Raw genomic sequence first — 20,962 nt, 5'->3', positions numbered from 1 at the left:
TATTGAGAACAACGCAGTGAGAAAATAGGCTTTTTCCTTCTACGACATCGAACATGTTAAATCATTTATGCTGGTGTTAAGGTAAGTTCACTGAATACAATGCGGAAATACTATGAAGGCATTTTAAGTTTATCTACATAGAGTAAGTTAATGACTTACCTAAGTAATCACTAACATTATAAAATGTTAAGACCATTTATTATTAGGTTTTTTTTAATTTTAATGGAGGTACTGGGGATTGAACCCAGGACCTCATGCATGCTAAGCATGCATTCTACCACTGAGCTATATCCTCTACCCCAAGACCACTTAGATATGGAGAGTAATAATAGCTTCTTCTATAGCATATTAAAAGCCTCTGTTAGGAGGGGACCATGGCCCAAGTAAACTTTAGAAACCAAATAGCTTATGGTAAAGTCAACCAAAGCATACAGACACACAATGTCTGTGACGTCTCCAATTCCCCGAGTCCTTGCCCTTCTCTCCCACTCCCTTTCCTCCTCCCTCCCCTCTTCTCTCCACCTTTCCTTCTCTTCTTTTCTCCCTCCTTCCTCTCTTCCCACCCGCTTCCTTCCTACTTTCCTTCCTTCCTTCCCTGCCTACCTTCCTCCCTACCCCACTCCCTCTTTCCTTTCCCTCTTAGACCACAGCCTAGTTAATTTTAGGAGCAGGCACTGCAAACTCAAATACCTTCAGAAGCCAGACAGATAACATAAATGAGTAATGCTGCCAGGTATCAAACAGTTTGTGACTCCCTGAAGGACCGCTAAGTAATTTATAGACTAGCTGAGATAAGACAGATCAGCGCGGAGAAAGAACTGTGTGTTTAGATACGTGGCTGCTGCTGCTCCTGTTTTATGTGAAGCGTTTTCTTTACTGGCTTGGGGTGGGTGAGGGCATACCTAAACGTCAGAGAGTGAGAGCTCAGAGGAATTATGTCACCCAAGCCACATTCCTCATTTTACAGTACAGCAAAATGTCAGTGAAATCTTAGGATCTCTGGAGCCAAAGACCAGGGTTCAAATCCTGATCTGTCATTTATTAGCTGAGTGAACTTGGCAACGTTGCTCAGCCTCTCCATCACTCCAAATCCTCACCTATAAAAGGCAGATCATGAGAACATCTAGCGTGTGTGACTGTTGTCAGCGTAAAATGAGACCGTCCACATAAAGCTATAAGCCCAGGGCCAGCTCTAAGGTTCCTTGTTATCAGTGAAGGCAAATGAATCCCCAGTGGGGGATGGGACTTACACAGAACCACTGGGAAATACTGGGTCAAGTTCAGGTCTCAAACTAGGGCCTGCTCACTCCTAGTTCAGGGCTAATTTCTTTGCTGTAAGCTTGCTTTCTTGGGTATTTTTTTCTTATAACAATAGACAACAGCATGGTGAAAGGAAGCTCTGGTCAATTCGGTTTTAAGGCCAGAGTCAGATCTACGGCCCACCTCCAGCGGCCTTGGGCAATAAGGATGGCCAAGTGCAAAAGCAGAGGTTACCATCAGCCCGGGTATCCAGGATGGTCCACCATCGCTACCATAATATACTAGAGATACTTCCCACTCAGGCTTTTGCCCTGGGGTTTTGCTCTGAGTTCTGTTAGAGCCTCCAGCCTGTCTTCAACATTCTGAAATATTTTGCCGACAGAGGATGCTGCCGTGGACCTAAGTATTGGGGAGGGGAAGTGAAGGCTTCATGTTGACATGCAGATGTCCTGTGGTTTGTGTCCACTCTCTGAAGGGGGTCCCTGCCAGGCATTGTATCCAGAGTTTTCTGGCTCCGACAAGAGGGAGGCACCAACAATCCCGGGGCAGAGCCCTGCCGGGGAGAAATGAGCCCTCACTGCCTGGCCCCTGCTCCCTTCTCCTTCGGGTCTTAGCTCTACCTTCTGCTTTCATTTTGTCTGGTTTGGGATCACTCAGTCTTGCCCTGGGTCCACCAGCTCACTCATGCTGTGCTCTTTACCTAGAAAGCCCTTCTCTCCAGTCATGGCTTATCTGACTCCTCCCCTGCCCCCAACGCTGCTGTTCCCTGGGGCTCAGCATCTTCCCTTGAATACCCATCAAACACGCATGCTCCAGCCCTACCCCTTACCAGCCACCCCCAACTCATCTTCCCTGTATTTCCTGACTCAAGGGTCCCACAATCCCTGTGGTCACCCCTGCCCTGTTGCTTACTGTGGTCAAGTTGCTATGGCCCCTCTTACTGTCCCCACTGCCTCTGCACAGGCCACACCTTCCTTCTTTCCCACCTGGACTATTCAGTCAGGTCTTGTCAGACCTCCTGCCTTTGGCCTCTCCTGCATCCTGCCCACCTGAGTCAGCATCTCCAGTGGCTCCTCTTGCCAGAATGGAAATTCCTTATCATTCAATCACTCATCCATGCAACAAATACTTATTAAGCTTCTCCCTCATGTGAAGCGCCATTGTAGGTGTTCGGGAGGTGGCAGTGAACAAAATCACATGCTTTCTCTCTCTCGTCCTGGAACCACTGGGCCTGGAGGTGGGATGGGTGTTCTACTTGCTCTTTACTGCTTCTTCCAGACTACCGTCCTCCTTTCTCAATAAAGTCCCCCTTCCTCATTCCTTGAAGATTTTAGCATCTGTCATTCTCTCCAAAAATACTCTATCCAACAACATCCCAATTACAGTTCTTAATGATTATAACACCCATGTGGATAAGTCTTCAAATACCCTGGCCTCTTAGTTTTTTTAACTTTTAAAAATAATGACCGTTGTCCTCTTCAGCCATTGACTCCCATGGTCCTGTCCTAGACCTTGCCATTACCAATAACCACATCCTTCATAATCTCAGTTTTAAACATCCTATTCTCAAACCGTCACTGTTTCTGCTACTCTGCCAACTCCAACAATTCTCCAACTCCATGACCAAGGCTAATCCAATGATTCCATGATGCATCATTGTTCCTCATCCATCTGGTTCTCACTCTCTCTTTCTGTAGCTTGGATTCCATGGTCCATCCCTGGTGTACATTCTCAACCCCTCTTCCTGTCCCTTTGTTGTATTCGCCCCGTCATCAGTAGCTCTGGATCAATGCAACTTTGTCCATGCCTCATCTGCATTCACCAACTGACATGATTAGAGAAAAACACACAACCATCTGGCTAGCCCCATGTTCCCTGGATGACTGCTCGCTTTAAGTGGTACCTGACATGCTATGTACATTTCCCCACTCCATTCATTCCCCCACTCTTGTGATGACTATGTACACCTTCTTCCTTCCCCTTAGACACTCTTTGTTCCTCATTACTCTCATCTGATGACCTGGCTTTCCATCTCACTGAGAAAGTGGAAGCAATAAGATGGTCTTCCCTCTTGTGACTACGCGCACATGTCTCTGACCCCAGCTAAGGCCATTTCCTCTATTTATACTGGAGTCCATCCCTTCTAACCTCTTCCAGGACATCGCTCCAGCAACTGTATCCTCTCCTGCAACATACATTTTCTCTTGCCTCATCAACTCTGCTGTGATCTCTCCCATTTTCGAAAAACGTCTCTTGACCCTACAACTTTCTGCAGCTACCAACTTAATTCTCTATTCCCCCTTAGAGCAAACATGTAAGACAGGTATTTCTACTTACTGTCTCCATTTCCTGCCCCAGCCGTCTCACTTCTTTCTTTTGTCCCCATCACCCACCAACAGAGCATCGGTCAGAGTCACCCTGACCTCCCTCCAGGCTGCCAAACCCAATGATCATTTCTCAGAACTCATCTTACTCGACCTTTCAGCAGGATTTGACACAGGTGGTCAATCAGTCCTTTTTGAACTACTTCCTTCATCTGGTTTCCCAAATATACCCAACTCTTGGTTCTTCTCAGATGCCACCAGCCATTCCTTCTTGGTCTTCTTTTCTTTCTCGTCTTCCAAATCTTTAATATGGGCTAATCCAGGACTGGGGCCTCAGCCTCTTTTTTTCCCTTCTTCCTTTCTGTGATCTCATCCTGTCTTGTGGCTAGGTGCTGATGAATCCCAAATTTCTATCTCAGCCTGCCCTTTCCCTGGAACTCCAGATTTATACCTGACCCTTCCACTTGGATGACTAGAGGCCATCTTCAACTTAACAAGTGCTCAGCAATTTCCTGATTTCTTCCCCAAATCTCTCCTCCCATAGCTTGTTCACCTTAGTAAACCAGAATCTATCCTTCTAGCCATACCACTGTCACCTCCATCTGACAGCATTCTGATTTATTTTCCTCCAAAGCACTTATCACCATCTTTCATATAATATACTTGCTTGTTTCTTTGTTTCTTGTCTAGCTCCCCTAACTAAAAAGTAATCTACATGAGTACAGGAGTATAGTCTCTTTTGTTAATTTCTGGATGCCCATAGCTTGGCATAGAGTAAGGTGCTAATTAAAATTTGTTGACTAAATGAAAAAAATGGAGCTTGTTATTCATGGAGCTTACATCCTAATAGAGAGTGAAAAATGGTGAAAGATTAAAAAACAAACAAGGGAGAAGAATGCCAGATAATATTAAATAAGACAACAGGAAAGAAAATCAAAGGCCAGTTGAATTACCCGATGTAGCTATTAGAAATATATTATTGTCAGGAAGTAGTAATTGTTCTAAAGAAAAACAAGGCAGGGGAAAGGGATAGATGTTGATGGCGGTGAGGAGGGGGTACTATTTTATATAGTATGGTCAAGAAGAGACTCTTTAATGAGGTGACATGTGAGCACAGAACCAGAAAAAGAGAGGGAGTGAATTGTGAGATATTAAGGGGGAAAAGCATTCTAGCAGAGGGAACAGCAGATGTGGAGACTCTGACCAGCCATGTGTGGAGCAGCCAGGACGTCCTCACAACTGCGGAGGGGTGGGTGAGGGGGAGGGTGGCAGTGAGTGAGCTCAGAAAAATCACGATGACCCCACAAGCCTTGATAAGTACTTTGGGTTACTTTTTTCCTGAATAAGATGTGAAGCCACTCATTTATTTTAAACAGATAAATGACTTGATTTGTGTTAAGTTTTTTAAAGATCACTATGGCTGCTGCTGCATGAGGTCTGTACTACAGAGGGGAAAGGAGTGGCCAGGAGACCGTTTAGAAGCTATTGTGATAATCTGGGCAAGAGGTGACAATGGCTTAAGCTGGAATGGTCACGGTGCAGTGGTGAGAGTAATGGAGGAATCAGATTCCAGATAATTGGAAGAAGGAGATGTCCAGGCATAGGGCAAAAAGCACTGCACTCAGAAGGCATTCAATACCTATTTATCAGATGCATGCCCACATACTTCTTATTCTCATTACAATAGAATATTCTTTTTAAACTCAAAAGATCCCCATTTGATCAGATTTCTAAAAAATTTCTTTTCAACAAAACTCCAACTCATCCAAACAGGCTTTTAAAGGACATTGGGCAAAGTAGTTCTTGAACTTTAAGTTAAAAAAAAATGCACTTTTTAAACACTGAACAAGCTAGATTTTCCCATAAGACAATTTCCAAGAAGAATTTAGTGTTTCATATGAAAGAATCACGTTGACCCTTAAATTTCTAACATTTATCATGGGTGAGTTCAGTTGGCCTTTCTTTTTTCCCTGCTATTATCTGTGGCATTCTTCTCCCTTTAACTCCTTAATTACAAAAACAGCTCTTTTCAGACAGGTCACTTGCACAAAGAATGTGTGGCTTTAAAGTTACCGATTCCTTCCCTGGGGAAAGCATACTTTGTGGCCTTTCCTTTGCTACGGATCTGAATCCAAGAGAATGGCTGGTTGGGAAGTTCACCAGCGCAGCATCTCCCGAGGAAAGAAGAGCACGTGTGGATCACAGGCAAGAGGTGGTCTGGCCTCACAGGCAGGAGGATGTCTCTGGGGGCCAAACTCTCCTTCCTCCACTGATTCTGGGCAGGATCTTCTCCAGGTTACTTCCCTGTGTCTCAGTTTCCTAGTCTTTAAAATGGACACAAGTATATAGTACTTATATCATGGGTTTGTGGTCAGTGTTGGATGAGTTAATGCTTGTAGAGGCCAAAGGACTTATCATTTAGAGTCTCAGTAGATGGCAGTGAGACAGGAGGGAAGAGGGCAGGATATGACCATTAAAGGAATGACACAGCAATTAGCACCAAGATGGCAGAAAACTCAACTCCCAATAGACCTTGCCACCCAAGACTGTGGGAGATTTGACTTCCAGTAGATTTTGAGCTTCGTTATATGCTCATTGTAATATATTAGCATGGTAAGTGGTACTCCCACAGGCGCCATGACAGTTCTGAGGCTAACCATAGCAGGTCAAAAAGTGGGCGGTGGCCCAATTCCTGGGAGTCCCCGCCCCTTTCCCAAAGTGGTTCAAATAATCCTCCTACTCATTAGCATATGAAATTACTGAGCCCGCAGAAACTAACAACCCCATGTCTTGTGGTCTCTGTCTCTCTTGCTTTCTGAGACGGCCTGCACTCTATGTATCTCTCTGAATAAATCTACTTCTACTTAACTGTGGCTTGCTCTTGAATTCTTCCCTGTGCGAAGCCAAGGACCCTCACCTGATGGGGTGTGTCCCAGGGACTCGCCTGGGACCTGGGACATGGCCATTCTCTTGGGCGCCATTTCCTTGCATCAGTAGCTATTTATTCGGATTCGTCTGTGCTAGCCGAGGCTCTGTCACCTCCCTGTGGCCAGACCAGCGATCAGAGCAGTCTTAGATCATAAGGGTTCTTGACTAATTCCTCCTCCTAGGAGATTATAACTCATTTCCTGTCATGAAACTTTAATCAAAATAATTTTCCATTTATAAAAGTAATACTCATTGTGTGGAAAGCAATAAATTGTGGGCTCTGGAATATCACAGACCTAGGACTGAACCCTGGCTTCAATCTTACAGATTTTGTGACTATGGGAAAGTCACCTTCTCTGAGTATGGAGCTCTTTAGATGAACAAAATAAGGGGCCCTATTTCATGGTGTAGTTGTGAGTGTTCAATGAAATAACATAGCACCTGACCCTCAGTGAATGCTGGGGAAAAGAAAGGAAGCCAGTGGGGAGGGAAGGAGGGAGGGAGGAAATGAAGAAGGAAGGAAAGGAGGAAGGAAAAAAAGGAAGAAGAGAGAGAGAAAAGGAACAGGTGAGCAAGTAGAAGAAAAGTAGGAAGAGTAGGTCAAAGACTATAACAGGATAAGAAAGTTTGATAAAATCCATATGGAGGAAAAAGCCTTATTTTAATAAACTGTCAGATACTATGAAACATTCTTAGAAACAGGATGCATATTTTTATTTGAAAAAGGAAAAAATTCTTTGCCTCTTTTGCAATGCCATTTCTCTTAAGAGGGATTTTCCTATGTCACTCGTGGGATAAACCTAATATAAACTTGAAAATTTTTTTCAGATTTCCGTCCTGTTCATGTTTTCTTTGTAGGAACCAACATATTTAAAACACATTAAGAATAATAAAAATAATAATCCTTTCTGGATGAGTGTAGGTCTATTTCTCAACGTAAGTCAGCTCTTATTTTCAAAAAGTTCCAAGGATTTATTTCTATTAATCTGAAAAATCACCCTCAGAATTTGAACTAGTTTAAATATCGGGCACCACATATAAGAACATGCAACACAACATCCCATAAGTTTATTTTTTTTACCTAAAAGTGATGAAATAACTGTATTTCTATATCATAGAAATACAGATTACTTAGGTAAAACTAAAAGAAGAAAATGCCCCAAGCTAGTGGTCTTCTAATAAATACTGCAGGACATCTGTTTGCTGAATTTCTGCAGATTCAAAGAAAGGTCTATTTATTCACTGTGGGTCCAGCCTCCCTTATTTATTGAAGAGCCAGTTTGGTTTTATCATATTCATGAATCACTGCAGTAGAATGATAATGAGAATGTAATCAGAATGTTGATAGGATGAAAACCCAAGGACAAGCCAGAAAAACAACCAAATCTCCTGGATGAAAATCTAATCTTATCCTACCAGGTAAACTCCAGTTTTGCATTTGAAGAACAAAGGCAAACAGAAGGATGTAAAAGCTCCCCTGCTGATCAGGGGCTATGAGACCTACTTTGTTTGCATAAGAGCATCCTCATTTTGTTCAGGGTTAGGGGGTGGGGCGAGTGGAGGCTGAGGGGTTAGTTGGTTGCATAGTTGGTAAGAATCAGGACTGCCTGGTTAGACCTGGGCTCTGAGACTTGGCTGTGAGTCTGTTGGACAAGTTACTTCGTGTCTCTGTACCTCTTCTTTTTCTGTAAATTGGAGATACTCATGGTCCCCAACTGATAGGGTTGCTGTAAGAATTAAACGATATATACTCTAAGCAATTGGGCAATGCCTGACACACGGAAAATTCTCAATAAATGTCAGCTGTTATTCTCCTTATTCATTTTTCTAAACTGAAATTCACTACGAAATCCATCATATTAGAGATCAAAACTCCCAGTCTCTGAGCATATGGAGAACATCATGATTGATCCATTACCCCACCTTCTAGCCCAGATCCCTTCGAGAGAGGGAGTGGAGATTGTACCTGCTGGTATCTGTTTCTTTTCAGAAATACACACGGTAATGTTGAGCTCAAATAAATGTCCCATCTCCACTGGCTCATTTCTGAAGAAGGAGCAACTGTTGCAACCGTGCTAGGCTCAAATGACATCACAACAGCCCAAACCCTGGTGTGTACATCTCTTAGCATTTTGCAGCCAGTTCTCCCAGCCAATGAAGCAATCATCCTGTCTGAGCTCGTTTTGTCTTTTTACATACAACTTACATGTGTGTCATGATTTTTTCCATGTTAACTACTTGTTCTCATTGCAACAGACAAAAGGCAACGAGGAATGCCATTGGAGGATGGGTAGAAGAAAGACACGGAAAAGGAAGGCATTTGATAATTTACTGAGAGGAACACTAGATACTCACTTAAACTATCTTAAGTGCTTATAATGAAGCAAGATCTTTCTGCCTATGAATCTAACAGATATTTCCTGAGATTTTCTACTAAAGATTTATGAGACCTCTGTGATCCCGGCCTTGTTTCAGAAGGACAAAGCCTATTGTAAACTGCCACGTGAATAATTTGTTTTCCATAAATAACTTATGACCGTTCCAAACCCTCCCAGACATTAATGATAATTTATTCATAAATTAACTGGATAGGCAAATTCTCGCCTCATGGGAACCAGTTGGCAACCTTCCAAGAGCACCAAGACTGATGGTTTCTGCCACTGGGTTCTGCATTTGGTTTGCTTGCTTGAGTTGTGTGGGAAGTCACAGGCTTTGATAATCACAAATGAGCCCTGCTCCAAAGCTAATTAGATCAGGGCAGATCATTCATTAGAAGACAATCTTATCCCCAAAAGGGCTATGACTTACAGGACAGAGATTATTCTAGAGCTTTGACATCATTAGTTGCTCTCACTGCTGGAACGTTAGAAATGTGCATCGGAGGAAATGCACTGGCGTACTCAGGAAATATTTGTGAATGTGTCCGAACTTTTGCTGGGAATGTCCAGGCCAGTGTCATCTATTTCAGGAGGTGACCACCCAGAGACAGGGCAAGTTTACCAAGCAATAGAGTTGATAAAAGCACAAGAATATTTCATCAACGTTTTAAAACTCGGGATGATGAAGCTACCTGCAGAAAATAAATCACTATCAGAGAAACTGACAAACCAGGGAGAGAATTTCCCATAGTTTCACTTCTTAGAGAAACCAGTGAGGTACAGATCTTGGCATGGGTCAGGTTCGGAAACCTTTATTTATGGGGAAAAAAAGTGTATCAGGAGAGATCTATTGACAGGTTATCAATACACTGTAAATTATGTAAACTGAAATTGCATATCTGTCTGATTTAAAGCTAATATAGTACATTTATTAATTATATAAATTAATTTTAATAATTCAATTATTAATGATTTAATTGTATTAATTAATTTATTATTAAATAGTATTATTAATAATTAATTTATTAATAATTCATCCTGAAATGAATAAAGTCATAGTTTAAAAAAATACAAACCCATAAATAATCCCAAACCACAATAATCATATGCATTAGGCTCTTTCCTTTACCTCCTTTGCAACACCCCTCCTGCCTAGGGCTGCCAGACTTAGCAAATCAAAATACAGGATGGCCAGTTAACTTTAAATTTTGGTAACCAATAAACAATTTCTTAGTACATCTTATGCAATATTTGGGACATACCAATACTAGAAAACTATTCATTGTTTGTCTAAAATTCAAATTTAACTGAGTGTCCAGTATGTTATCTGGCAAATCTACTCCTGCCCCTCCTTGGAGCTACTCTGCTTTAGCTGATAGGAAAATTACTTTGCATTCATCAATACCCAAATAGAGAGGTTATAAAGTGTCTTTCCACATGGGCTCACTTTGAGATCTCAGATAAGTTACTTAACTTTACTGAGTGACAGTCACCACATCTGTAAAATGGGATTTATCGCAGTTCCTCCTTTGCAGAGCCCTTTCTAGGACCATATGAGATGATACAGGTAACGGCCTATCATAGTACTCAGCTTATAGCAAATTCTCAATCAATATTAGCTATTATTGTCAGCAAGAGAACATGGTGAAGAAATCAAATGGCAGAGACGAAGGCACCTGAGATCTTTCATTTGCCAGAATATTCCTCATCTGTACATATATAAGTGGAGCCATCAATGGCTGTGACTTCATTAATTTGATGTTCATTTTATTTGACAAATAGGAATAAAAATAACCAACACTGATGCCAGATTACAGGGCATATCAGGGCCTTTCACACCCAATTCTTTGTAATAATGCAAGATGTATATATATATTTTTAATTTCAAGACAGGGAATCTGGAAGATGGGATATGGTGAACATTGAGCCACATAGTCTTAGTATGTAGCCTCCCCTTCCCCACAACCAGCCTCCTCTGAGATTCACTACTATAAATAGTTTCAAAGACTTAAAAAAAAAAAGTCTGCAATAAAATAGATCCTTTGGCAACCCAGGCAAATTTAGAACAATCTTTCTGAATGTACCCAATGTAGAAAGGACTTCTGGTCCCAAAGGTATCTTTTTGTCTAGAGCTCCTGTGTGAACACTCGTCATCAGCAAATACAAAGGACAACTGGTCAGCACTGCTGGCAACAGGAGGCCCTCAGCAGAATGGCTTTTTTAGAAGCAACTTCCAAAGAAAGCTGTAACCCAGGGCCTCTGTTCACCACTGGAAGAGTCTAAATGCTTTTCCCCTTTTGTAACAGAGAACATCTGACCTTCCAGGAGAACAATCCCGCTCCCAGCAGTAAGTGTCACATACAGAGAAGCAGCATCCTCTTCTGATGTGGTTTTCCCATGTCCTCGGTTAGGAAATGTGCCCCTTTCAAACGGTTTTACAGCCAGAACCCCCAACTTGCCTAACTGGTACCCGCCCTGTTTCTTGCCTAAGCGCAAGTGAAAAATATTGTGTATGTGGTTAAATTTAACTAAACAAGAAGGCCATTAGGCTGAGGGGGCTCTACTGCCAGAGTGCCCACCTCAGCGAACCAAAATCTAAGCCTGTAAACGCCTCAAGGTTATCAGGATGCCAAGGACAACCGATCACAAAGAACCGCTAAAGCTTTATGTTATTACAGCCAATTGAATAGGTTCCTTTCATTGCTCCCATCCTTTCTCTATAAAATGGGTTTTTGCTTGCTCAAATATACTCTTTTTAGTTTTAGTTTTTTGCTGTTGCTGCTGTTTTCTTCTCCTCCTCTTCCTCTTCCTTCTTCTTTTTAATGTAGGTACCAGGACTGAACCCAGGACCTTGAGCATGCTAAATATGCACTATACCACTGAGCTATACCCTCCCCGCAAGAGTGGCCTTTTTAAAAGATCACTCTAGCTACAAGTTGGCTGGCTGCAGAGAGCAAGAATGGGTCCAGAGAGAGAGATACGGTGGAAGACAGGGCTAGAAATGAAACTGCAATCTGAGTGAGGAAGTCTGGAATGCCAGGGGCAGACAGCTGAGCCTTAGTCAGGGTTCAAAAGGAATAGAACAAAAGGGTTTTGAACAGGAAGTCCCTATGCCCTTTCTCGAGGACAATGAGAGAGCCAGAAGCAGCGGCAGGGCTCACAGGGCCACACCCAATACTGCTTTAGCGGTACGCTCGACACCGTTTTCCCAAACTGACACCCCAGATCCCCTGGGCACTTGTTAAAAATGCTAGTTGTCACCTGAAGGCAGACTGACTCCCACTCCTCCCGCAACCACTCCCCCAATGAAGCTTCTCTGTACATTTAAAAAAAAAAAAATGCTAGTTCTCAAACCCAGATCTTCTGGATCTGAATTTTAAAGAAGCCTGGGAAACTGTATATATGTTTTTCTTCTTTCTTTCTTTCCTTCTTTTCTTTTCTTCTCTTCCCTTTTCTTTCTTCCTTCCTTCCTTCCTTCCTTTCTTTCTTTCCTCCCTCCCTCCTTTCTTTCTTTCTCTCTCTCTTTCTTTCTTTCTTTCAACACTGCTGCAGCTGAGTCTCATGGTCAGGCAAGTTTTAGAAAACATTCATCCAAGCCTTAAAAAAAAAACTGATGTCTAGACAAGCAGCAAAACAGATTAAAATATAATATAGAAGTTATTCCAAAAGACAACTACCCTTTTTTCTAGTGAATGGTGATTCAGGCTGAAAAGGGTTAGTGATTCTTTCAAAACAAGAACAAGTAAAAACAATTTGTAAAGGGTGAGCATAGCGTTATGAGAAAATTGTGATGGATGTGTATAATATTGGCTTTCAGCCTCTCTGGTATTGGCACTCGAGAAAAGTAGCTACAATTCTTGGGTGGATCTGAGCATATTGGTTTCCAAGGGCTGCTGTAAACAATTACCATAAACTGGGTGGCTTACAACAGTAGAAGTGTATTCTCTCACAATTTTAGAGGCCAGAAATCCAAAACTGAGGTGTTGGCAGGGCCGTGCTCCCTCCGAACGCTCTAGGGGAGAAGCCGTCCTTGCCTCCTCCAGCTTGTGGTGGCTCCAGCTGTCCTTTGGCTTGGGCTGCATGTAACTCCAGTCTTTGCCTCTGCCATTTCTCACGGCCTTCTTCTCAGTGTTTCCTGTACTTCTGTCTCTTATAATGACGGGTATCATTGGACTTAGGGCCTCCCTGGTTAACCCAAGACAATCGCATCTAATATGCATCTGCAAAGACCCTTTTTCCTAAATAAGGTCACAGTCACAGGTACCAGGGTTTAACACATGAACCTGTGGTTTTGGGGGGAAGGAAGGGGTTCACAATTCAACCTGCTACACTGAGTGATTTAAAATCATTGAGCAGGTGCATATGATGCTCCCACCTACATCAGTGTATCTAGAGAGTGTTTTTAATATAAACGCTCTTAGCTCAGCATCCCTCAGAATGACAGAAGTTTGTTTATGAATGAATTCACTTGTTTGAGTCATGTATAATTTTAGAAGCATGACTTCGTCATTTCAAAATAAGACATGGTATTAAAAGGCTACAGCTAGCAGACAAAACCACACGCAGACAATTTTGACCTCACCAAGAGTTTTGGGCCTTTTTCAGAAAGAAAATTTCGAAGCACAAAGGCAGGTACGTCCTATCGCAAGAAGAGTAACATGGAGGAAACCAAACTGTTTTAGTGATTTCTGCTGCTATTCCCCTTGGGAAATGTCAATGGCTCAAGTTTCATTGTTAATCATGTTTTAACAGAATATTTGGTTTTCCCAGGGCAAAAAGCAGGAATAACTGATATTGCCTGGATATGAGAAGTAGCTATTGGAAACAGGAACAGCTGAGGAAACATGAATATGTGATGAGCAATCTGCTGTTAATTAATGAACATCAGGCACTTATAGACAAACACACACGAATAAGACTTGAAGACAGACACAAGGGCAGGATGGATATGTAAAGCAGTGTAGGGCGGGTAACAGCATGATACAGAAGGAGAAAAATGGATAATTGCTGCATAATTAGGAAATCCAAAGGAGAAGATCAAAACAGAAGCATTTCCCTAAATTACACCCACCCAGAGGTTTCACAAGTCCTTTATTGAGAAGAGACTGGTACTAATAGAGAAACTTAATAATATTTGTAGGAATCTATTGGTGTATTAGACATATTTGTATTTTGCTTAACTTTTTACAGTGTATGGTGTTCATTATTCTGCATGGGTTCAGTTCTTGTGAATTAAAAATCCTGTTCTTATAAGACTTTCCCAGGCATTCATTAAAAGAAGACAGGAAGAGAGGTTGAGAATGACATCAAAATTGGGTAGACCCAAATAAAACTTCAGTCAAGATCCTGGTACCAGCAATCCCACACTTGGGCATATACCTGGAGAAAGGTCTAATTCAAAAAAAAAATGCACCCCAACGTTCATAGCAGCACTATTTACAATAGCCAATCGCCAAGACATGGAAGCAACCTAAATGTCCATTGACAGATGACTGAATAAAGGAGTTGTGGTATACACACACACACACACACACACACACACACACACACACACACACAGGAATATTACTCAGCCATAAAAAAGAATGAAAAATACCATTTGCAGCAACATGGATGGACCTAGAGGTCATCATACTAAGTGAAGTCACTCGGAAAGAGAAAGACAAATACCATGTGCTATCACTTATATGTGGGATCTAAAAAATGAACAAATGAACTTATTTACAAAACAGAAACAGACTTATAGACATAGAAAACAAACTTATGGTCACCAGAGAGGAAAGTAGGGGGAAGGAATAAATTAGGATTTGTGATTGGCAGATACAAACTGCTATATATAAAATAAGTAAACAACAAGTTCCTACTGAATAGCACAGGGAACTATATTCAATATCTTGTAATAACCTACAAGGGAAAAGATTTTTCAAAGTACATGTATAACTGAATCACTATGCTATAGATTAGAAACACAACATTGTGAATCAACTGTATTTCAATTATTAGGAAAAAAAGGATCCTGGTACCAAGGAGGAGCACACTGATTAAACACCTTATAAAATGGGACGTGGGCAAGACTTGTTTCTACCAGAATATGCCATTTGCTTTTATATAACAAACTCTGAAGCGACACTAGCAACAAATCTTAGAAACGAATTCCTAAAATGATGACAAATTCCAAAACAGCACATCTGAATCCATCAAGTTTTACCACCAGTATCCACTCCTCTCTACCCAATGTGGTCAAAGATTTACCAGACTTCTCAGTCTTTGCATTAATAGCCAATGCAACACCAACACATCATTGCAATATATATTATCATTCTGCAAATTCTGCTAAATGTAATTACAGGCAAACAAATTTTCAGCGCTGGATAATTGTTATTTCAATTAGTTGACTTTTTTGACCAATCAGGCTACTTTCCCATCTTTTAATAAATGTCACTGTGGTAGTTTTGTTTGCTTCCTCTAACATTTTTAATATAGATGGCGTGAAGTTTAGCCACCACATGACAAAGGAAAGCTTGAATAAATTCATCCTGTATATTCTTTTATACAACCTCTACTAACAAATCCAAGAGGGAAATCTCTCTGGTTATATCTCAGTATAAAAAAGGATATTAGTTTCTGTTTTTCAAAGAAAAATTTGTAAGTGGCATCTATTTAAATTCTGATCAGTCAAGCAAAAATATTGGAAAGCCCTCCTACACCCAGCCTTTGTTAATTGAAACATAAACAGAATTCCAAGAGAGAAGGACTGTTCCTTTGTATCTATTCCAGCAAGAGAAGGGAAGTAGTTGAGTCTGACATGTTTTGCTACAGACTCCTTAATCTAGGCAATGATTACAAATTTATGCATTTAATCTGAACAGTGGTAATTAGGTTGATTTCCAGATGACTCATTTTGTAAACCTTCGGCCATTAGCGTTCCAGCTGGAGGGGGCCATGTGCTGCCTCCCCGCTGACATCAGTGGAAATCTGGAGTCCAGATCAAAGCTACTTTATGCCTCTCTGACCTTTCTTCACAATGCACAGTGGGGCCTGGTTTCTCAGCTCGAGAATTTTCAGATTTGCTTCACTGTCCCGATGGGGTTAGTGCTCAAAGACCATCTACATGTCGCTGTTCACTGAAGACCCTGCAACCGGTCCACTGGAAATCACAAGTCTTGGATGCTAGTTTGCAGGTGGTTTCCTAGTCCCCATCCTGAATTTCAGGGAGTCTTACTCTAGTTGACTTCAGTGAATAGAGAGAGAGCCCCAGCAGCGTGAGGGGCTGTGCTCATTCTGTCCCCCGAAGTCTGCCAGAGGCTCTCCTCCATCAAGGGATGCACTTGGAAACTCACAGTAGGGAAAGTCTCTCTTACCTTGATAGTCATGTCTGCGCTGGGTGTTTCTGTGGCTTCCGATGCTACCTCATTTCTTGTTAGCAGCACACTCTCCCACCCGACTCCTGAAAAAAAACCCAAAGCAGTGCTATGAGCCAAGTGCATTCAGCCGGCACAAAGAGACCCCTAACTGTCCTTTCACAGAGTCCAATCCCATGTGACTTGCAAAGGACACTGATGATTATCCATCATTTACCTGCCTGGCAGTTACCAGGAACTTCCTTTTGGAAGTGTGGTCAGTCAGCACCTTGTATTTTTTTTTTTTTTAACCTAATCTCCAAGTTTGGAGTCATTGTCTAAATCTTGTATCTTACAGACAATGCTCTTCCTAGTCCAGAGTAGAGACGGTTGGAATAAACTCCTCCAGAATCCAGGCCTCATACTAAGGTCTTATTTGGGGCTTAAACTGGCTCCCATAACACAGAAGCATGCTCATCTGAATCTAATTCAACACCCAGTAGAAATGACTCCAGATTATTCACTGTCCTAGACTCCATACACTTTCTGGAAATAACTGAGAGTTTACACCCACTTTTAAAATCTATAGGGGTGAGGGTATAGCTCAAGTGGTAGAGCACATGCTTAGCATGCATGAGGTTCTGGGTTCAATCCCCAGTACCTCCTCTAAAAATAAATAAATCTAATTACCTCCCTCGCCCCTGCCAAAATAAAATAATTACATAATGCAACAACAAATAAATAAATAAAATATTTAAAAAAATCTATCAACACTTTCTCCCCGAATCTTAATACATGTTAGTTCCTTTTTTCTCAAACTGTCAGACAGTCTCCAAGAGTGGACATCCGGCAAGATACAAGATTTTGCTCTTTCTAACCTCAAAAAATAGACCAAGGGCCTGGGGTTTGGAAATCCCCAGGAACACAATACAGTAAAACGACACTAATTTAGAGGCACTTATGTGCGTGAATGGAGGTGGAATGGTCTATAATAGTGAAAAGTTTGAAGCAATGACTAATATATTTTTTCAGACAATATTGAAAATAAAGTCATCTTAAAGCTAAAAAAGAAATACTTCGTAGAGTTTCTCAGGGTCCACTTTAATTAGCAGATACAAATGTTATTACTGGTATAACTGCCTACTGGGTATGAATGCTCATAGCCCAAAGCATTGAAAAGATTGTTTTCCTAAATAGGCTAAAATTGTCTGTGTAATATTAATTTGTATTATCGATTTCCTTGCATAATTCTCCCTAAGGATAACTCAAGGGCAATATTCATGGCAGGCCTGTGTGAATCACCCAAATTCTAAATTTCAACTGTCTAGTATTATGTTAAATCACACTTTTTCTATTTACCACACAGTAAATATTTTAGGCTTTGTGGTCACACTACTTCTGTTGCAGCATCTGAAGTTGCCACTGAAGACAGAAAGCAGCCGCAGACAGCATATAAACAAATGAACATGGCCGGGTTCCAATAAAACTTTATTTACAAAAACAGGCACTGGGCCAGATTTGGCTCAAGAGACGTGCTTTACCAGCCTCCATGCTAAACCAAGAAACCAGAAACGTGTCCAGGAAAGACGGTTATACTCCAGCATTTTTCTAAGGATCAACTGGACAAATCAGGTAGTGAAATAAGAACTGTTTGTAATTACATGACTGCCCAGGAGGGTGTACCCAGACCCTCTGGAATCACCATCCATCACAAGGTGGAAGCAGAGTAAGAAACAGGGAAAGACAAGTCAGCACAGACTCTTAATGTGCGAGAGAGTGAAGCTTTGCTCTGGCCCATCAGTCCACACTGATTTTAGATAGATCACTGGACAAAGTGGGTGGCTGTGGTGGTCATTAATTCTGTTCATCAAATACTCCCAGTTCCTTCCTCTTGTGGACACATAACATGGCTTTATTTCCCAGCCGCTTTAGAGTCGGTGAGGTTGTGTGACTCGTTCTGGCTGCTGGGTGTGGGCAGCAGTGGCATCTGTCACTTCCAGGCTGAAGCATCTAACTGCTGGTGCAGGACCCTCCAGAGCACCCCTCCCCTCCAGCACGGAGAATACAGAGAGTGGCGATTCTGTTAGCCCGAGGGTAACGCAGAGCGCAGACACAGCCAACCCACAGTGGCCAAGTAAGATGAGTGAGAACTAAATCTTTATTTTTTTAAGCCACAGAATTGGGGCTGTTTATTACATAACAGCCTTAGGAAAAAAAAGGAGCCTCTCCCCCATCAACCTCCAGTTCCCATTAGAGAGAGTTCTTTAGACAAATCTGTGTTCTATCCTTTAAATAAACCTACCATTTAAACACCGTCTCTTCAACCAGGTTTTAATGGCCCATACTTGGGGGCCACTCTATTCCACTGTGCCCAGTGCTGATTGCACAGGTCAGTTGCATCTCATGAAGGATTTAGGCTCTAAAGACAAAAGATACACACACCTGCAATGGTCAAAACTGCCCTTGAAAATTCTTTAAATCTCCTATACAGTTCAATGTAGCACCAGACTTCAGAAAGTCCAACAGAGACACTTTTGTTCCAGCTTTGGAACAGACTGTTTCTCTTGTTAAGTACCAGATGATGCTCTGGCTTGTACTAAGGATTATGTTGTACAAAAACTTACAGATCTTGAAACTTCAGAGTTTCTCAATGTTTGGAGATGCTCAGAGATACAAGGAGCTGAGACAGATGTCAGGAACAGCAGATTAACATCTCCCTTGTTATCCTCAAACTAGGGTGTATGATTTTTTTTTTAACTCTTTTTAATGGAGGTACTGGGGATTGAACCCAGGACTTTGTGCATGCTAAGCATGTGCTCTACCACTGAGCTATACCCACCCCCCGCCCAAGGTGTATGATTCAGAGTGCTTTTAACCAAAGGTAATACAAAGCCTATTTAAAAGAAGCTTAAACACCAGAGGATTGACTGGCTCATGTAACAAGAAGACCCACAGTAGCTTGGCACCAGAGGTGGTTAATTCAATGGCTCCATGGCATCGTGGCCTCAGTTTGACCTCTTTGCAATTCTCTGACTTTCCTCTGTGGTCCCAAGATAGACACAGCAGTTCCACGTGTCATAAAAACATCGAGAAGCAGAAGAAGGGACGGGTAAATGTGCCTTCCACAAAAGTACCCTACACACCAGCCTCCAAAGTCTCACTTGTAAGGAACGAAGCACAAGCCTATTCCTAGACCAGTCATGGGAAACGGGAATGGAATGATCAAAACTGGCTTGGAGCTGGTCAGTCAAGATTCACCCCCTCGGTTGGTGAGGGTCTCAGCCTTCTTTCTCTGAGCACATAGCCACCCAGAGGATGAACAGAGGAACAAAACAGAATCTTTGCTGGCAAAAAAAGAAGGGGAGACACTGATGATGGCTGTCGCACAGGCAACCAGAAGGGTCCATCACAAGAGGACGTGCACATAGATTGGAATGGTGGGCAGAATCACTGACACTTTTACAATTTCTGTTTCACTTCTCTCTTTCTCTCATTATTTTAGTTAGGAAGAGACACTTGAATTCGTATAAGTTAAATGCACAGGTGATGCCGGGACTCAGCCCTGCCTTCCAGAGCCAGCTCCTTTGGTCTTAGCCCTAGAGTGACATCCCCACCTCCTCCCTCCGCTGTGAACTCACAGCCCCGGTCATTAGCCCCACTTACTGGGCCCGAGCAGGGCAAGCCCTCCAGGGTGTCTGTCTGATGGCATTTGCTCATCAGCGCTGCCTTGAGGGCCCTTATCAACCAGCTTGTAAGCCCTTGAAGGCAGGGAGTGGGCCCGATAGCCAGTGAGTCTCCCGCGGTGTCTATCTATTAAATGAGAAGTGTTGGTTTGGGGCAGCCAGGCTTGGGGGATGGGAACCTCAGGATGGGGCCCGGGTAAAGCAGAGAGTGCTCAAAGGAGAAAAGACGAACACAAAAGAAAGGGTGCGGAGGCACTGATAGGCTGGGACCTGGGTCCCTTCACTGGAGTGCTTGCACCTGGACCGACGTCTCCCCCAGCAACGGAATATAAAGAAACTATAAGGGACGAAAAATAACTGCACGCAGGCGCCCTTGGGGCAATGAGGAACAATGGGGTACAGAAAGGCCACAAACCAAACGCCATTTCTGAGGTGCCCGGAGAAGCACAGGGTGCTGAGCGTGACCCCTGCACACGGTACCCCCGAGAGGGTGGGAAGACCGCCTAAACCATGCTTCCTGCCCAACCCGTGGGCCCACCCCTGGTTATCACCCCACTGAAGGACCCAAGAGGCTCCTCTTGGGGAGCGAGCAAGGGCCCCTGTTTCTTGTTTTCGCTCCCTCACGCCGTACCACGAGCCCCCAGAAAGCCTTGCCTGCAGTTCTTGTCTGGCCTCGTAACAATTTCTGTTGAGCAAAGAGTCCCAGGGCCTGGGTGGGTCACAGTAACAGTCCCACTTCTGAGCTGATTTGCTCTACACTCTTAAGCAGCAGATCGATGGGTCCTGTTCTCCAGAGCCAGGCAAGACTTGGTGGCTCTAGTCACTTGCCAGCAAACCCAGAGACAGGAACCACTGGAGGGGCAGTCACTGGACAGAAAACGTCTGGGTGGTGAGAACCTGTGTGCCCTGAAGACAGGACTGTCCCTTCACCAGCCCCAACCCCACCCCCACTTCATACCCCCGTCAGGGCAGCGAGGGCTGGAGCATCGTGGGAGCTCAGTAAATATCTCCGCAACTGACTGGAGTTGGGAGGGGCCTTGAGGCTGCCT

At 42.8% G+C, this 20,962-nt stretch overlaps 1 protein-coding gene across 5 annotated transcripts in view; it reads right to left on the bottom strand.

Annotated features, from left to right (window-relative positions):
* PALM2AKAP2 (PALM2 and AKAP2 fusion) overlaps positions 1–20,962 on the bottom strand; it is a 448,665-nt gene that overhangs the window by 109,821 nt on the left and 317,882 nt on the right. For all 5 annotated transcript variants that reach the window (XM_074361972.1, XM_074361974.1, XM_074361975.1 and 2 more), the window contains one exon: positions 16,252–16,337. In XM_074361972.1, coding sequence (XP_074218073.1) covers positions 16,252–16,337 — 86 coding nt within the window. The remainder of the gene's footprint in view (positions 1–16,251; positions 16,338–20,962) is intronic.

This window comes from Camelus bactrianus, chromosome 4 (genome assembly GCF_048773025.1).
Source record: "Camelus bactrianus isolate YW-2024 breed Bactrian camel chromosome 4, ASM4877302v1, whole genome shotgun sequence".
Classification (NCBI taxonomy): Eukaryota; Metazoa; Chordata; class Mammalia; order Artiodactyla; family Camelidae; genus Camelus; species Camelus bactrianus.
Note: the sequence above shows the minus strand (reverse complement) of the source record. Positions and strands in the feature narration are given on the sequence as shown.